The sequence below is a fragment of the Spermophilus citellus genome (genome assembly GCF_964194105.1).
Source record: "Spermophilus citellus genome assembly, chromosome: 2".
Taxonomy (NCBI): Eukaryota; Metazoa; Chordata; class Mammalia; order Rodentia; family Sciuridae; genus Spermophilus; species Spermophilus citellus.
The window spans coordinates 37,867,053-37,885,370 of NC_138183.1; the positions used below are offsets into that span (position 1 = coordinate 37,867,053).

Consider the following 18,318-nt stretch of genomic DNA (forward strand, 5'->3'; position numbering starts at 1 on the left):
TTCCTACTGTCTATGTACTCTCTCAGAAGTAACCCAGGGAAGGATGTATGGAAATGTAAGCTTAGAGAATCCTGTATCCACCAGCTCTGCCCAGTGATTCTTACTCTCCTGTGGTCACATCTTCACCCTAGCAAATCAGCCCAGTTCATCCTTACCTTCATTCTGAAGAAAGTAATGCTGGTCAGCAAATCCACTGTGGATTTTAAATCCTGAAGCCGCTCAGGGCTCCCAGCAGGGAAATTATTCTGTTACAAATCAAGCAAATGTAAGAGAGGAACAGAGGAATATGAAAGTTTTATCTGCCAAAATTCAATCAAAAGTAACCCACTGAGATTTTCTATAGTTGAGCTGGGCAAAACAAACAAACAAACAAACAAAAAAACCCTGTGATATTAGAGGTCTCCCTCTTTCTTTTCAAGAACCTAAAGACAGGTCCTTCCCCAAAGCAGAGATTAATACTCCACAGCTCAGAAAGCAACACGTCCTTCCCACAATCCTACTTTCCATGCAATGTTTTTGTTCAAATTAACACCCCCACCCTACCCCCCCTCCACAAACACACACACACACAGTTTTCATGGATGAAGGTTCTTACACCCAGTGAGTTCTTCAAAAATTACAATCTAACTGTATATCCTAGAATATAAGTGTAGTCCCACTACATTAAGATCAATCTGAGATCTAGGACCTGTACTTTCATACAGTAGACCCTATCTCTTCTACTATTCTGGAGCCAGATGGTAGAGCTCTGAGCAGAACTTTTTTGGAGTGAGATCCTTAGGATTTTCCTGCATGCCTTACTTCATTCCTTTTGGAATGCGTTTTAGAAGAAGCTGCATGCAGGAGTGAAAGGAGGCAATGAGCCACTCTCCACTTTAAAAGTCTGTTTGTTTTGTTTTTGTTTTTTGATACTAGGAAATGAACCCAGAGGTACTTTACCATACTGAGCTACATTCCCAGCCCTTTTTATTTTTAGTTTTGTGAGATCCTGCTAAGTTGCTGAGGCTGGCCTGGAACTTGTGAATTTCCCGACTCAGCCTTGTGAGTTGCTGGGATTATAGGATGAGCCACCGTGTCTGGTTCCCAAGGGTCAGTTTTAAAACTTTTGAATGGCTACATATATGCCAAAAATAAGATATACAGTCATCTCCCCATTATTTTTGCAAATGAAGGACACTGGAAGTACAAATAAAACCTCACTTTTTTAAAAAGTTTTTTTGAGGTTGTTTTTGTACTTACTTTTTAATGTGTGTACAATGCCTTCTCTGTAAATTCACAACATTTAAAGTGAGTAATAAATCCAGTCTAAAAAGATGTAACTTAGAAGGAGCTGAAAAAAAAAAACCCATTTCCTATTCCTGCCCCATCCAATATATCCACCTTCCTACTATAACTATTTCCTCCCTCCATCCTAGGCATGGATATGACGTCACTCTGATACAAATTACTTGCCCGTGCCAAGCTACTTTTTTCCCCCCAAATGACATTCTCATGCTTCTCCTGAAAAATGAGGAAAGTATGACAGGCTTCCCTATGTTACTCATACAGGCCTCAGACTCAAGATCCTTCTGCCTTAATCTCCCAAGTAGCTGGGATTACAAGTATGTACCACCTAACCTGACAAGTTTATAATTTTTTAAAGGACACTTTTAGAAGAGATTATCTTCAGGAAACCCTCTAATGGGAATGTTATCAGAGAGTCTATAGAATAATGTTAAGTGGTGTTGGAAAGCCAACTGTCTGTAGCAAACAACCTGATTTTATAAACTTCATGGTCCTTGGAGTTAGGAGAACCACAGCTGTCAGTAATACTGGCCACCCAGGAGGGTGTGATGATGGACCAATTTTTCCTGTTTTCAGCCTTTATAACCAAGATTGGCCTATGTCTCTCTACTGAATTTGATATTATCTATCATCCCACCTCACAGCCATGTCTTCACTTACTCTGTATGTAGAGAGGTCTATCCTCAGTGAGTTGTGCAGCTGGTCCAGAAGTTTTACAAATCTCTCTTTCTGAGGGTGAAAAACAAATATTGAGGAAAAGAGAGAAAATCTATTCCAGAGACCCCTAAACTACATCAGAAATAGAACTATTTCTGGGTGAGCAGACAGGGTATGGAGGAGACATCTGGCTGGCAACATTTCCTACCCCATCTCTGCCCATGGGGAGAACAAACAATGTAAAGGAAAAAGAAGAGGGGTAGTTCCTTTCCCATTTCTTAGCTGTTTTGTCTTAAACTATGGAATCTTCTCAAACTGATGAGGGGAAAGTCAAGTCCCTGGAAGGGGAAACATCCCTTTCTATATCCAAGTTGACAGGATATTACTCGTGTATTTCTGTGTCAGTCAGATAAAAAAAAAAAATGTCAAGCACATTCTCCAACTTGTTCCTGAGTTCTGAGGTCTCTTGACTTATCTTGGGATAATGCATAGCAATTATATAGCCATAGCCTGGCAGTGAAGATGGAAGATATAAATGGTGAGGCATTTAAAAGACCAGACATGAGGAGTCTCTTTTTATTTTTGGGTACTGGGGATTGAACCCAGGGGCCCTTAACCACTGAGTCACATCCCCAGCCCTTTTATTTTTTATTCTGAAACAGGCTTTGAAGTTGTGATCCTCCTGCCCTAGCCTCCTAAGTTGCTGGGATTACAGGTCTGTGCACCACCGTTCCTGGGAAGGGGTCTCTTTTTAAACAACTTTCTAATTTACCTTAATGTATAATTTTTAATTGTTAATTATATAATACATACTATTTTAATATTGATTTTCATAGAAAAAGTATAATTTAGTATAGGATCATGTACTTGAAAGCTGTACACAGCATTTTTAGTACTCATGTTAATTATATGTTTAGATATAGATATTGATTATGTCAATTCATGATGGAATGAGACAAAATGAAATATATTTGAATGGCTTAATCAATTACATCAATTCACCTACAGAAAGAACCTATCAACAATAACAAAAAAAAGTGATTAGTATCAAAAAGCAGGGCTCATGGACTCAATAGATGGGGCAATATAAGCAATTTTATCCCTACAAAGGGACCTTCTGTGATGGGTCAAAAATATTCCTTCTGGTTTATAGCAAATTTATGTCAGGTGACATTATGAGTTAATGATTCAACTTCTCTGGTACTTTATCCCAGAAGAACATAACCTGGAAAGGGAAAATAGTCCAGCTACACACTTTCATCCCCACTTAAGACATCATCAGCCTTATATAATCGTAAAAGATTTAAGTCTGATGCAGAGACTAAATAACATTAAGAAAGGTCCATTTGTGGACCTGTAAGACTGAAAAACATGGTGACTTAGCCAAGTTGTTAACCCAGAGAGTTCTATCTGAGACCAAGTAGCAATCCTGCTAACACTACAGTGGTGCTATCATTTATCTGTGTCTGAGCCTAGTCAATTAATATAATCTACATATCCATAAGGAAAGAAGTTTCATCTATTAAGGTGGCAACTACCTGGGCTGGGGTTGTGGCTCAGTGGTAGAGCGCTCACCTAGCACGTGCAAGGACCTGGGTTTGATCCTCAGCATCACATAAAAATAAATAAATAAAACAAAGGTATCGTGCCCAATTACAACTAAAAAATAAATATTTTTAAAAAGGTGGCAACTACCTGAATTTTAGGCACACTGACTCTACATAACTGGCTAGGAAAAATCAAATTTTTATTAATTGATAACAAATAGGCATATTATGTGTTTATATCACACTCACCCCAAAGTTGGAGGCTGCAAAGCGGTCAGATGCAGAGACATTGGTAGAGGCGGTTGTGTGGGCATAGTAGGCATTGATGTTGGCCAGTAAGGTGCTCATCACTGCTGGCACACCAGGACACATGTATTTGGATGACAAACATGCAAAATGCCTGAAAAACACAACAACTTCATTCTCAAAGACTCTGCAGAGCTTGCAGCAAAAGCCAAGTAGAAATTCAATAAGGTTGTGAAATCAATGATGCATAGCCAGGAGATCTTTGCTTATACAGGGCTGCTTCCTGTGTACAGCTCTAGGGGTAGGCTCACCAATACTTCTCACAACATCAATTATGAACTCCTATTAAGGGAGTCCAGGTTGACTCTGCACACAACTGCTTTCCCTATAGTTTAGTGTCCTCTTCAACTCCCAGGCCAGTCTAGGTCAGCTTGTTGGTCACCCCCACATATATATGAGGATACACATGCCCTGTCTATTCAGGCCTGTAATGTCCTTTTCAATTCCAATTCCTGAATTTGGGAGTAGACAGATAAATACCTTCTTTGAGATACAAACACACTTCCTTTCTTTGCCTTGAGGCATAGAGTGAACTAAAAAATCCTTGCATACTACCCCACACTAAATACCTGTCCACCACATCCTTTTTCCTATAGCCACCCCAAGAATAAGTAGTCAATTCCCAGAGCCCCAGGAGAGCCTTACGTCATAGCCTGATATATGGACTCAATGCCATAGCGCATGGCAAATTCATCCACAATTTCTTGGGCTGTCTCATCAAAGTACACCTTCCATGCATCATCTCCTCGAGCCTCAGGAATCTGGACTCCTCCACTACCCTGAATGTCTGTGAGATAATGGAAAAGGTTCTGCAGGATACGGAACAGAGAAAAGGAAAGAATTAAATAGAGATAAAAAAAAAAAAAGCAAAACCAAATACTACTGATAAAGTCCAAGAGAATGTTAATAGGATCCTTAGTAATTCTGTCCTTTGAGTTACTGCTTGGTGCCTCCTGAGGCCCCAGCAGGTTGTTCTCACATTAATAAAAGAGAACTGAGTCTGGGCTCCATCCCTCCCTCAGCCTTCCTGTATAGCACAGAAAGCCAAGGAATAAATGAAAAACAATCTTCAGATCCTCAACCATCTAGCAATCCTCAATGGTTCCTCACTGCTTTCTAGCCCCAGAACACCTCCACACACCTACAAAGGGCTGGCTCACCTCATGGAGGCATGTATACTGCACATGGTACGGGGCTACCTTCTCCTCCCCCTTGATCTCCACATTGATCTGTAGTCGAATAGCTCCCGAGACGGCTGACTTGTCTGTCCTCTTCTCTAAGGATGAAAGAAGACTGGAGATTAACACCAATACAACTACGACAGTGCAAACAGCCCCATTCTGGCTTAACCGAGGGAAAAAATGGCAAGAACCCAGGAATTTTCCCAATAGGGTGAACTTACTATAGTGACCATACAGTCCACAAATACCCCTATACTAGCTAGATAAGAGAGCAGAAGTAGTTAGGAAGCTAAAGGCATTAGGGATGAGAATGAAGACTAAAGGGCCTTCTGCAACCTGGAGAATGTTTAGCCAGGTTCCTACCACCACAACTTCCCTATCATCCATTCCTACCCATAGTCAGCTCTCTGAAGATAGGACAGCTTCTGTAGAGAGAGATGCTTTGGGGATTAGTGATTTGGTAGATGGGAGATTTGCCCAAATCCCCTTTTGTGCCCTCCTTTCCTAGCAACTTCTTCTGGTCTGGTTTCCTCACCCAGATTGTACCAGACATCCATCTCGCCACTCAGTGTCCGAACCTCGATGATGGTTTGGCCAAGGAAATCATCAGACTCTCGCTTTAGCCGCTGCTTTACTCTTGATTTGATGTCATCATCCTCATCCCACACACGTACCTTAATGCGGTCAGAGGAGTTATGGCACTCACTGTAAGAGATTTAGGCAGGCTCTGTTAGGGAAAGACCCAGTATCACCACTCCTATCACTTCAAATTCCCTCCCAAAAGGTCCATCAACTGTATTTCAGAGCCTGAAAGAGCAAGAGGAGTCAGGGGCCAGTGATACTAAAGTTCCCAGCTATCCCTTAGCTTGAGTAGTTGTGTGTGTCATTATCTAGTCCTTATTACCTTGAAACAAAGAAGGAGAATGTGTAATCAGGGTCAATTTTTACTTCCTCTGCAGCTGTCTTAGCAATACTAACAGGACAATAGCTAGACATGCCAGAAACCTAGGAAGCAACTACTTTGCTCCCTCCCCAGCTCTGAGACACGAAGTCAGTAAAGGTGCTAGATGTTTTTGGTGGGTCCATCTTATCTGCTTGTTATCTCTCTATGTAAATCCTCCATCTTTTCAACTATGTGCCTGGTGAACTTCTATTTTCCTTTATTATTCCCTTGAATCACCATCTCCTCTATGGTGTTTGCTTTGGATAAGGGAACTGCCCAGGTTCCAATCATGTTCTCTTCCCCAGAAGTTGTTTTCTGGATCCTGTTCTCTCACCCAAAAGTTGTACTCAGTAGACTTTGCTGTTTCTTTTTCTATGTTCTTATAATATCTTTTCACATTTCTGTTAAAATATTTCAGTGTAACTACTGCTGTACTGAAAAATAATGGACCAATCAACATTGAGCTTCTTGAAACCAGGGAGCGTCTTGTTCACTTTGAAACACACAACGGTGTAGAGGGTCTTATACAGAATAGGAACTTAAGTTTATTTACTAAAAGTGTGCAAAAATGACCACAGAGCCAATTCACTTAAAATTAGTCATAGAGTCAAGCAGAAACCATTCAGATTCTCAAAAGAAATGGTTGCTTCTTCCAGAAACTGTTGCCCTGGATTAGAGATTAATTTTACACCACAATTCTCTTCCACACAAATTCTATGAGGAGTCAACAGAAGATGGCTTCTACATAGCCATCTTCTTAGCTGATTCAGATCCAAAGTCCTGATCCCTAGGCATTAAAAGTGGGAAGAGGAAGCAACTGGATTCTCCAGATATTAGTCCAACTCCTAGGCCAGAGTTCACTATTTTTCAGAATCAACCTTTACTGTCATATAAAATAAACTATAAAAAATGAGTTAATGGAAAAAGAAAGGAGGTGAAAGCTGAGACAGGAAGAAAAGTTTCCCTGAAGGGAAACGGAAACTTCTCCAGACCCCAGATTTCCATCAAGTCAGCATTATCCAGTTATAGGACAAGGACATTCTTTCCTCACTCCTTAGAACAACCCAAACCTAGCTGAGTAGGGCAGCACACATCTGTAATCCCAGTACTCAGGAGGCTGAGAAAGGAGGATCACAAGTTTGAGGCCAGCTTCAGCAATTTAGTGAGGACCTAAGCAACTTAGTGAGACACTGCCTCAAAATAAAAAATAAAAAGGGCTGAGGACATAACTCATTAAATGCCCATTGGTTCAATCCTCAGTGTCCAAAAAAAAAAAAAGGAAAAAAGAAAGAAAGCCCAACCCTTCCTAGACAGGGTGACAGGGCTGGAAAGTACAACAGGGTAGTTAGAAAAAGAAAAATGGGGTACCCAGAGGTCTCATAAATAGCTCAGTTAAGAAAAGGTATGGGCAAAGTGCTATGTCTAGACAAAGAATAGCTGCTGTCCAAGTGAGGAATGTGGGAAATGGGATTTCTTCACTGCCTTTGCCTCTTCCCAGGACTCAGAAAAGCAGGATGTAATGCTGCTTCTAAAATACACAGTCTCAGGTAAAACAAAACCCTCTGTAACTTACAAATGGAACTTCTCCTCCCAAACAGGATTCAAGTTTCCAAAAATGGTCTTGGTACGCTTCTTGGTTTTACCAACTTGCACAGTCACATAAGGGTCACTGGATCCTGTTTTATCCTTGGCTTGTAAGCCCTGGGCACACACCACTGCAACCCAAGCACATACAGGGGGCTTCAGATTAGACTTCAGAGTAAGTGAGGAGCCCTCACTCATAGGCTCTTCCCTTAGAGCAGCCTCTCTCTTCCTATGCTCCTCCATAGCTATATGTAGTCTTGGGCCACTGCCTTTCTCTTAAAAACTAGCCCTAACAATTCCAGCTCCCTACCCAAATCCTAAATAAATAAAAATTTACCCCTCACTGCTACATCCCTCTAATGTATGCATGCTTCAGTTCCACTAACCTGGTTAATAAATTACTAGTTAACTGTTCCCTGGTCACCTATCTCTCCCCTCCTCCCATCTTGAGCTCTTATAATATCAAAATGCTAACCAAGTGGACAGTGTCAGGGTATCATAATACAAATCCTTGTATTATGGTTCACATGGTTTGGAATTGCCAATCTTGCCTCTTCCAGCACTGACTGAGTCTAGATGAGGAGGAGTATTAAATAATGAGGCTCTCCCTCTTCCCCTTAGTTCTATCTTCTTTCCCCCCAGTCACTGGCTCCCTCATACTCAAGATGCTTCTTCCCCAGGCTCCTCCCCATAGCCCTGGAATCCCTGTCCCCTCCAATTTTTGCCAGCTCACCAGTGATGGTAATCTTGGCTGACCATTTAGAAGTGCCATCCAGTACACTCTGCTTCACTGTTTTCATCTGCTGCACGTGGGCTACTTTGCTCACTGTGAAGACATCCCTGATAACTTCAAAGATCTCCGGCTTATTTCGCTCTCGGATCTTCATGCGGTCCTTCATGGCCATGATAATGTTCTGTGTCCGGTCCTCAGCTCCATGTTTAGAGCTCTTTTCTGCAGCCCCTGAAAGATGACCAGATAGAAAGCACGATTAACCAACAGACCACCTACTAGACCAAGGTTGAGCTGAGGAACAGTGCCTGGGCGAAGATGTGTAGCAGTGGGAGAAGCATAGGGAGACTGGAATATCTCTGGGAAGAGCCAATCACTATGGGGCCTGCTGCTTGGCCAGTGGGGCCTGATGCTTAGCCAGTGGAATCTGCAACTCAAAGGGTAGCAAAATCTGGATAATTGTGATGGGGGTTCATTTACTATTCATTTGTATATACAGGTAAAATTTTCATCAACTCTCCAACTCAAAATAACACCAACAGATATCTGAGTTATCAGGGAATGGTGGTGAATGAGCTTAACACAACCCATCTCATCCATGTTAAGCATGATACAAATCCCAGAACTCAATGTGGCACAACAGTTGGGCTCTGTCTTATGCCTCCAGTGTGGTATTATAAGAAAAGTATGGCCTTTGGTGTCAGACAGACTTGGGTTCAAGTCCTGGCTCTACCATTCCTAGCTCATGAACTAGTTTTTTTCCTAAGGGGAGATAATGATGTTTATTTCTCAGGGTTGAAATAAGCATTATTTCAGACAGTATATGTAAAAACCTAGCCCAGAGCCTGGCATCTACAGGTACTCAATAAATGGTCACTATGATTATTTTTCCCTTTTTCTACTACAATCCTTAAAGTTTTCAATACTATGGCTTGGTTCTGGGTAACACCTGGGAAAACTGAAGGAGGAGGAGAATACTTTCCAACCTCCCGCTCCCCTGATTTTTCTGGGACCCAGCAACAGCTAGTACTAGTCTGGCAGAAGGGGAGCAGGGAGACAAAAGCTTTGGGCAATACAACTTCCCCTGACAGGAGCTAGCAGTTTTCCTGTTCCCATTCTCTCCACTCCTCATGATAATACAAGTCACATATATAGTTTCTCTTGGGAGACTGACACACTGTCCTGGACAATAGACTCCATCTATTGAAATTTCTATTCTATTGTCTAAAATCTCAATCTACACACAAGGAGTAAATGATTCCTTTTGTGGGTTCTAGGATTTAGACCTCAGGAAGTTCCTCTGTGAAGCCTGGAACCTCATGGAACTCACTCTCTCTTCTTATTAGTTTTAGTCCCTGATTAAACAAGTTCTAGTCATTTAGGAAATAAGGCTACTGTATATAATATTCAAGTTTAGCCTCTAGGATCAACTCAATCCTGGAAGAGATTCTAGCTGTCAAAAGAATACAGAAAGCTCAAAGAATTTTTGCTAAAGGTACTTAAGAGGGTACTATAAGATTTGTTATCTGGAAAGGAATCACCCCTTGAGTTTGTACCCTACCTTCTCTGAAAAGAATCAGATGGACTGGTGGTTCAGCCAACATAACTCTCCACTGCAAACTATTTTGCAGAGGCTCTATTGCCCTGACAGTCCAACCCTCATCCCACAGGGGCACTCACGCTGCAGGCAGTCGGCGTTGAGCAGGTCCTGGCACTTCTCATGACACTTGACCCCACACTGGTTGCAGCGCATGCCTTGCCGGGCAATGCCCCAGAGTAGGCCTTCACATTCATAGCAGTAGGTCGGGGTGGTAGCTGACCAGACTTCAAAGTTGTGTGGTGTGGTACATGAGATGGGGTAGATTAAGGCCTGCAGGGTTTTCTTATATACATGGGATTTCTGAAAAATACACACCCAATTATCCACCTGTGATTTTAGGACTCTGCGGGGAGATGCCAGAACAGAGACCCTGTGGGACAATCAGGACCCTGGTTTTTCCTCTGGCAATGGAAAAGATATGATAGCCTGGCCTAGCCCATAGCCCAGCCTAGCTGAAAGAAGCTCTGAATATAGTGTGTTCCTGGTCATCTAACACAGGTTAGACCTGATGCTGGGTCTGAGCCTTATCCTAACATTCACGCTTTCTGGGGAAACAGAGGGTACTAGGCCTACCATAAAATCCAAGTTCGGTTGTCAACCCTTCAAAATGAGACTCTGGTCTGGTCTGCCTCTCCCCTTATAGAAAACTGGGACTTGTTGCTATCAATATGTTTCATCAGAAATGTGTGCCATATACTCTTGAATTCCCAGTTAGCACAGCCACACCAGAGATGATCACCAGTCCTGAGGCCAGTGAACTTGTGAAAGCCCACGGGTCACTTACCAGCTCTTCATCCTTAAGAGAGGTACGTGTAGCCATTGCAGAAGTAATCCCTGCCTTCCGGGACTGGACCAGTGACTGTGAGAGAAGACTTGATGTCAGCCCTGGCCATGACCAAGAGCTGGCAAAGCCCCATGGAAGGAGCTTCAGTGACCAAAGTCACTTGACTATCACTCCATTCTGTTTTCACTGTCACTCACAAGTACTGCCCCTGGCAACAGGTAACAAGTATCTCAAGTTCTGCAAAACCCAAGGCCAGCAGGAGACTGTTCTAACAATGTTAGAAATAGCACTTCCTTCAGGACATCCACAATCAAAAGGATTTCTCCTTCTCTCACTATCTTTAGGTATCCTACCCCACAGAAACTCCTTGTTTATATGAAGGCAAAGGAAAATGAAAAGCTTAGAATGGTAGAAGGAAACAAGTTATAAGAATAAGAGAGGCACACAATTCTGTCAGAGTCACATTCAATGACTATCACTAGAAACAATGATTCTACGCTAACCCTATTCCCTGGTACCTCCCCATGCCCAGTCCTTGGGGGACTATAGAGGCCAGCAGCCCAAATGATCAGGGCACTTGGCAAGGAAAAGGGCAATGCAGTCTCAGTCAAATCCAGCAGGCAAAGAGTTAGGTCTGAAAGCCAGGGCTGTCTTGTTAGCCAGGCTCTTGAGTAAAGGGATCCCTTGTGTCTGCCAAGCCTAACCTTTAGGGGGGCAGCTCCTGAGACACCTGGTTTCCTTAAGGCAGTGGGCACTGGGCAGACACAAATCATCGTATCAGGCTAAGCAAAAAATCATCTGGGAGGGGCCCAAGTGATTTGGGATATGGACTCAGAGGACAGGGAGGGGCTCTGGAGACACTCACCATAGCCTGCACCCAGGAGAGCAGAGAAAGGAACAACATGATGTTAAAGCCCCCAAGGGCCTGAATACTTTCAGAGGCAACTGAGAGATCAGTCCCCATAGTATAAAGTAGGAAACATGTCCCAACCCCATCTGTCTCTATCCAATTCAACCCAGACAGCTGACCAGGGCCCAGGGCCTAGAGCTCCACAATAAAAGACAGACAAGGGTAAAAGACAGAGTAGTAAAAATGAGACATGAGCTAGATATTTGCTGGTAGGTAAGGAGGGAACAGAGGATGAGAAAAAAAGAAAAGAAAGATGGGATGAGAAATAATAAAGTAGGGAGGATGGTAATAAAGAGATGACATCAGATTTTACCTTCATCTGGCTAGATAATGGAAGAACAAGAGGGGAAAAAAGAGAAAGAAGATACATAAATGATAAAAATAAAGGAAAGAAAGAAGAGAAAAATATCAAATGACACTTTCATTCAGCCAGCTAAGGAGGAAGAAACCAAAGGGAGAAAAAGAACATGGAATGGAGAAGAAAGAAAAGGAGTGGATAGAAAAAAACAGAATGGATAGAATAGGGAGAAAAAAGGGAAGAACCAGGAACAGTAAATGGAAATAAGGAAATGGTTTAGATCTTACTAAATCTGAACCCTTATACTTTATATTGAGCTTTAGGACTCTGGGACTCTGAGACAGCCTGGGCTCTCCCCTACCCCTGTGACCCACAGACTATACAAAATTCCTTGAGCTGATCCTGCCTCAGAATGTACGACATGGAGTGGGAGCTTCTGGTTATCCTAGAGGTCCCAAGATTAACTTTACTTTTACATCTATTGCAATATAATCCTACAAATGTTTATCATTTCCTCTCAGTGCCAGACATTCAGTTAACAGAGAGAGTCTACAAAGTTTATATCTTAGGATGACTTTCAGTTGACTTCCAGAAAGCTCCAGTCACGCTCATCACATATACGCTCAATAATTCAGATCAAGGGCTAGAGGCAGTTTACAACCCAGGGCATCAAAGAGAGCTATAGAGATTTCTAGAGGATTAAGAGACCTAAAGAAAGACCCCAGAGTCCAGCTCTGAGGGTCTGAGCCACAAATGTTCCAGGCAGCAGTTTGACCTACTAAGATGCCTGGAGCTCTATGGAGTGAGGCATAACAAGGTCCCCTTGAAGCTATTATAAAGTCTCAGGAAGGTTCTAAATGAATAATCATCATACCAATGATGATCTGATCTGGAACACTAAATGGACCATTTCCAATTCTGATAGCTTGCCAAGATCCAATGAAGATTACCCCAAGGACACTGCCTAATCTTACACACGAGTCTTCACTCACCAGATCACTGACAAGTGGCAATGGCTTTTTTCTGCGTAGGTCTGGCATGCTGTCGATGCCATAGAGCCCTCCAGCCGGCCTGAGGAAGGAAGGAAATGTGTTAGGACCTTCAGCCCTGACTTGAGTTACTAGCAGGTTTAGAGTTCCATTCTCCTTTATCTCCTCTCCCCAGAGGAAGATGAACTAACCTTCATCATGTGCTTTCAAAAGGATAAAGGAAGACAGTAAGTAAGGGAGATAAAGCCACAGAAGGAGCAATGGAATATGCTCTTGGAATGTCATTAAGGGTCTCATGTGGTTTTAAGCAAGGACTGAGAGCTCCTTTATCCTACTGGAATAATTAAGATATATCTGTTTATTTGAAGGTACTTGTGCTTCTGAAAGCAAGTTAGAAATTGGTGGTCAAGAGGACTCCTGCTCACACACAGGCCAAAGACACTGTTCTCCAAACTCTTGTTTCTACAGAAGGAGCCTACTGCCAATGTAAGCAAGACTATCAAACAATGACATACAGAATGGGACCCTCTCTATCCAAGAGTAAATGAATCATCAGTTCCGTCTACTGAGTCTCCTTTAAAAAAAGGGGGAGGGGAGCTCTCCATTGAGAGAGAAGCTCTCCTAATCAAATTGAAGCAGGTGAGGGGGGTGGGATGGAAAATTACCAAAATACCATTTGGTGTGGGTGGTGGGAAAGTTCCACTTAGGAAGAACAGCAAAGGGACTCTGAGAGTCTGGCCTAGTCCTGTGGACACATTAACAGAGACTAGAAAATATTATAGCTAGAGGAACTGTAAATTTCTAAAATTTGTATACTTCACTATACATATTAATTTTGTTATTTGTGTGTTCTTTCATAACTATGTGCAATAAAAACAGAATGTTGCCAACAGAACATCAATCTTACATTGACATAACCTGGATTTTAGTTCCACCTCTCCTAATTCCCAATAAATCTTCTGCCAATACTCCTTCTTCTCTCTGGGTCTTGGTGTCACTTCCATAAAATGAGGTGGATAGGTTACAAAATTTCTCTGGCCTTTTGGATGCTGAAACTCTGATCCTCAATGAAAAGAACTCATATACTTAGTTTCAATGAAGCAATAAGGAAGGCAGGGAAGCTGGGCTAGAAACTGCTGGTTTAAAAAAAGTCTCATAAGAATAAGCAGGTACTTCAAGCAATATAGGCAAATAATGGAGCCACAAAATGGGTCAAGGCCAGGAGCTGGAATGGTCAACTCAATATGTTAATTTCTAGTAAACTAGCTCCCTGGGCATTAGCAATGGACTTTGTTTTTAATGAAATTACCAGTCCAAGGGAAGTTCTATACTTGTGACAGTTTCTAAGGATTATGCTGAAGGAAAGAGATGACAAAAGGGAATTTTTAGAAAACCTTTACATGGTTCCATTTAAGAATAAGTTTGAATATGTTCTATTGGCATGGGTATATTTTAAAATTATTAGAAGAAAAAAAAAGTTCACTGAAGAAGAAACTGCTGCCACAAGCTTAGAACTAATTCTAAAAATGATAATATGTACCATTTAAGCCAAGAAGTTTTGCAACATAAATGATCTTTTGAAAAAGAGACAGAGGTAGCTCATTCACCTGATTTGACTCTTGATTTTAAAAAAGACCAATCACGGGGCTGGGGCTGGGGCTCAGTGGTAGAGCACTTGTCTAGCATGTGTGAGGCACTGGGTTTGATTCTCAGCACCACATAAAAATAAATAAACAAAATAAAGGTCTATCAACAACTAAAAAAGTATTTAAAAAAAAGACCAGCCACAAAATAAGAAGTATGTAAAAATATAGTAGAGGGCTGGGGATATAGCTCAGTGGCAGAAAACTTGCCTAGCAAATGTGAGGCCCAGGGTTTGATTCCCAGAACTGGAAAGAAAAAGAGAAACAAAGAAATAACAAAAGAACGAACTAGATAATTTTATGATATTCCGTCCACAGAAAAGAGGAGGTAATTACTGAGAATTCAGATGTCAGAAGCCTTTGTAGGGAAAAGGGAAAAGGAAGGTCAGAAAACTAATTGGCAGTGTATGTGGGGGAGAGTGAGGCCCCGGGAGGCACTTAAACTCTTCTCTCTCCTAAGAACAGTCAGTCAGTCACAGGCAGCAGTCCAGAAGCTTAAAATGACTCTCTGGTGCAGTCACATGAGCCTGAAATTCCCAGACAAGAAGCACAGACTGCACACACAGAGCTCAGAAGGGATGTGACTTAGTCTTGACTACAGTGGAATGGAATAAGCAGGTGACTCACAACAGCTGAAGCCCAGGGAGTACTCTAATCAGCTATACCATCAATAGTGAAATGGAAAGAAAGTGTTTCCAAATGCTGGTTTTTCCCCTAATGTCCTCATTTTTAAAATAAAAAGTATATCGCCACTCTGATTCAATGGATCAGCAATCAGAGAGGCAAGAATGGGAGAGTCCCAAAGCTCCCTCCCCTATCCCAGGGAATTCACAGCAAAGCTCCCTCTTCTGCCTTTAAGAATCAGCAGTTCTCTCTCTTGTCCCAGGAAACCAATCTACGGTGGAAACTTTTCCCTCCCTAGGGTCCAGCTTATGGAGCTGCCTCCACTGTTTCCCAAGGGAAAAGCTAAACACAGAGAGAGGCAGCATATAATCCATAGAAAACTTGTATGGAATCACTTACCCTTCTGGAAGCCACTGAGGCAGAGAAGGGTCACCATCATCTGGAATCTTTTAAAAGAGAAAAACATGTTAGATTCTAGGAAAGAAGGGGCATTCAACACATAGCGATATAGCCAGCCTGATTCTAAGCCAATAATCTATCATCTGAGTCAACGGACTGCTGAAATGAACAGTACTTGTTTTCCTTCTCCCCAGTGAATGGTAATGATACAAGGCCAATCCCACTGAGATTCCAGGGCTAAGGTCCACTGGGAATGTGAGAGCTGCCGGAACTCACCAGTCAAGCCACTGCTATTGACAGTAGTAGTCCAAGCCCAAGAGAAGGGCATTCTTAGGCTTCCAGGTCTCACTAAAGCAAAAGGGCAACTTCATATAGAGCTGAGTCTTCTTCCAGCTACATTAGCTCTTTTGGCTAAACAAGAAGTCAATCTAGTCTTTTTAGATTCCCATCTCAACTTGTGATTTGACAGTTTGGGTTCCTTGAAGCCCTAACTCACTGATACTGAATACTCAAGTATAGCAAAAGCCCAGGGCAAATTAGACTCTTGGGTTATCATTCTGGTAAATTTTATAGGTCCAAGAATATAAAGTTGAAAACTGAGGTACCAAATCAAGGAATGAACAGTTTAAAAACACTTGTTAAAGGTTTCTGCACAAAACAAAACAAGCCAAGTCTTTCAAGCAGTGCAGAGAAAAGAGTTTCAAAGCTGCCAGGGCACTCCAGAGAATCAATGGCACATGATTTTCTGGCATAAGAAACCTAGTGCTAGCAGGTCTGGGGCTTCTTGCCCATTCTTGTTCCCCTCCACCACAACAACTTCCCTTTCCTCCTAACTTCCCTAGAGCAAACAAGCTCCAGAAGGAAGGAAGAAGTAAGCTGCTTAATTTGGGATGGGGCAGGGGGTGGATGGGTGGGTACATGTTTGGGGACAGCTAAAGAAGGGAGAAGTTATGGATTGGATCGAATGAGGCAGGACAGAACAAAATAGAGAGAGATAGGGCAGGGCTAACAGGAGATAGAAAGGTGGGCAAGTAGGATGGATCAATAGTAGGCTCAGATTTGAGTTTTTAATTTAGGCCAATTCCTAGTAAGATGCTTCTTACATCGTCTATGCTTTAAATCAAGCTTATCTGTCTACTGCCCACACTCTTATTTCACCTCTGCTGCCTATCCTGGTTGTGAGTTGTGATACTGGTAACAAGAGGGTCAGGTCTAAAAGGCATCCAGAAGTGGCTGAAGCAAAAGACAATGGGTACAACAGAAGAAACAAAAGTAGGTGTGAAATAATGTTTGTTCCTAAGGCTGCTTGGGGACAAGGGCAGGTGCCGGGCATCAGGTGAGCCCTTCTCTAAATCCCCAGATCCTACCAACCAGAACTGATCTTCCCTTTAAAAACAGCTGCTGTACTGAGCAGACTCTTATTTTCTTTTTAATTCTCAGAATCAACATCTGCCAGAACTATTAGGCTTAAGAAAACAAAGTCACAAGAAGTCTTTGCAAGCCAGGGCCAGATCATGTGCATTTCCTATGCTCAGAAGGGACAATAGTCCACAGAAGCACACAACATGCACACACAGCACACTGAAGGAAGGAAGGGAGTGGGAGGAGGTCTAGACAAAGTACTTATAGGAGGTATATTCATGGACACAACTTGCACCTGAAGGAAACAAGGTGAGCATGAATCCTGAGTTTATGGCTTCAGAACATGTGCACAAACACATCTGAGGAAGATTCACAGTGTTCACTAGGGCCCAAGTAACAGGCAAAGCAAACCCTCACTAAATTCAAGAGCCAATGCTGACAGGCAAGAAGCATTAGTATAATATGCATTCACAAGGCTTCAGGGAACCACACACAGTCTACTGGAAGCTTGTGCCCAGGAGAGGTCAGGAAGCCTGCTCAGAAACACAAAGCAATTTCACACTTAGGGCCCCAAGCAAAGGGACAAAATGTCTGTGGCAACTTTTGCTCTTAAATACAAAGTATGTGCGCATGCTGGGCTCAGCCAGGGTTTATAGTGTATGCCAGAGTCTGCAGCAACAGGCAGAAAAGAAACACACACTGTGTAGAGTAGGAGGACAATCAGTGTCCGGGGAAGTCGGACTGAGTACAAGTGTAAACACACACATGCTACATTGAATGTGCACCTGTGCCAGTACACACACACATTCTCTCACTGAGCTCCAGGTGTGTCAGCTGGAGCACACACAGCACGAAGCATGCATACAAACTTCTTTCTGGAAAACAGACTATCTGCATGAGCCACAGCTCAGAGGCACAGATCATGCACACATACACACACAGTACTCAGAGGGCAGGGTGGAGAATAGACACAAAAAGGACCCAAAGGGCCATAGGCACAACCTGAAGGGCTTCTCGCTTTCCTTCTGCAAAGGAGAGAAAGAGCAGGGGGGGAAAGGGGTATAAAGGTTAGTAGATTCAGTCCTATAGCAGGGAACCCAAAGAAAATGCTAGTTAATCCTGAGGGACATGGAGGAAAGGAGAGGACCTCTGGATTTCTGGGCAGGCCACGCCCAGCTGACTGGGTCCCAGAATTATTATTATTATTTCTTTTTACTATTTTTTTAGTTGTAGATGAATAAAAAGTATCTATTTATTTTTATGTGGTGCTGAGGATCGAACCCAGTGCCCTGCACACGTGAGACAAGTGCTTTACCACTGACCCAGCCCTGGGTCTCAGAATTTTTACCACCTTTGTTTGCCAGCTTCTGGTTTTTATTTATTTGGGGGGGGGGATGGGGGGGAGATTAGGGATTTAACCCAGAGACAGTTTACCACTATATCCTCAGCCCTTTTTAATTTTGAGACAGAATCACAC

The 18,318-nt window shown here is 42.5% G+C and overlaps 1 protein-coding gene across 8 annotated transcripts in view; it reads right to left on the reverse strand.

The window, feature by feature from the left end:
* Nucleotides 1–18,318, reverse strand: part of UNC13B (unc-13 homolog B) — a 215,255-nt gene that overhangs the window by 17,077 nt on the left and 179,860 nt on the right. For all 8 annotated transcript variants that reach the window (XM_081279834.1, XM_081279833.1, XM_081279830.1 and 5 more), the window contains 12 exons: nt 15,480–15,526; nt 12,817–12,895; nt 10,617–10,691; nt 9,913–10,132; nt 8,236–8,463; nt 7,492–7,633; nt 5,511–5,680; nt 4,955–5,070; nt 4,440–4,603; nt 3,738–3,888; nt 1,945–2,013; nt 156–245 (listed from right to left, as the gene is read on the reverse strand). In XM_081279834.1, the coding sequence (XP_081135960.1) occupies nt 156–245; nt 1,945–2,013; nt 3,738–3,888; nt 4,440–4,603; nt 4,955–5,070; nt 5,511–5,680; nt 7,492–7,633; nt 8,236–8,463; nt 9,913–10,132; nt 10,617–10,691; nt 12,817–12,895; nt 15,480–15,526 (1,551 nt within the window). The remainder of the gene's footprint in view (nt 1–155; nt 246–1,944; nt 2,014–3,737; nt 3,889–4,439; nt 4,604–4,954; nt 5,071–5,510; nt 5,681–7,491; nt 7,634–8,235; nt 8,464–9,912; nt 10,133–10,616; nt 10,692–12,816; nt 12,896–15,479; nt 15,527–18,318) is intronic.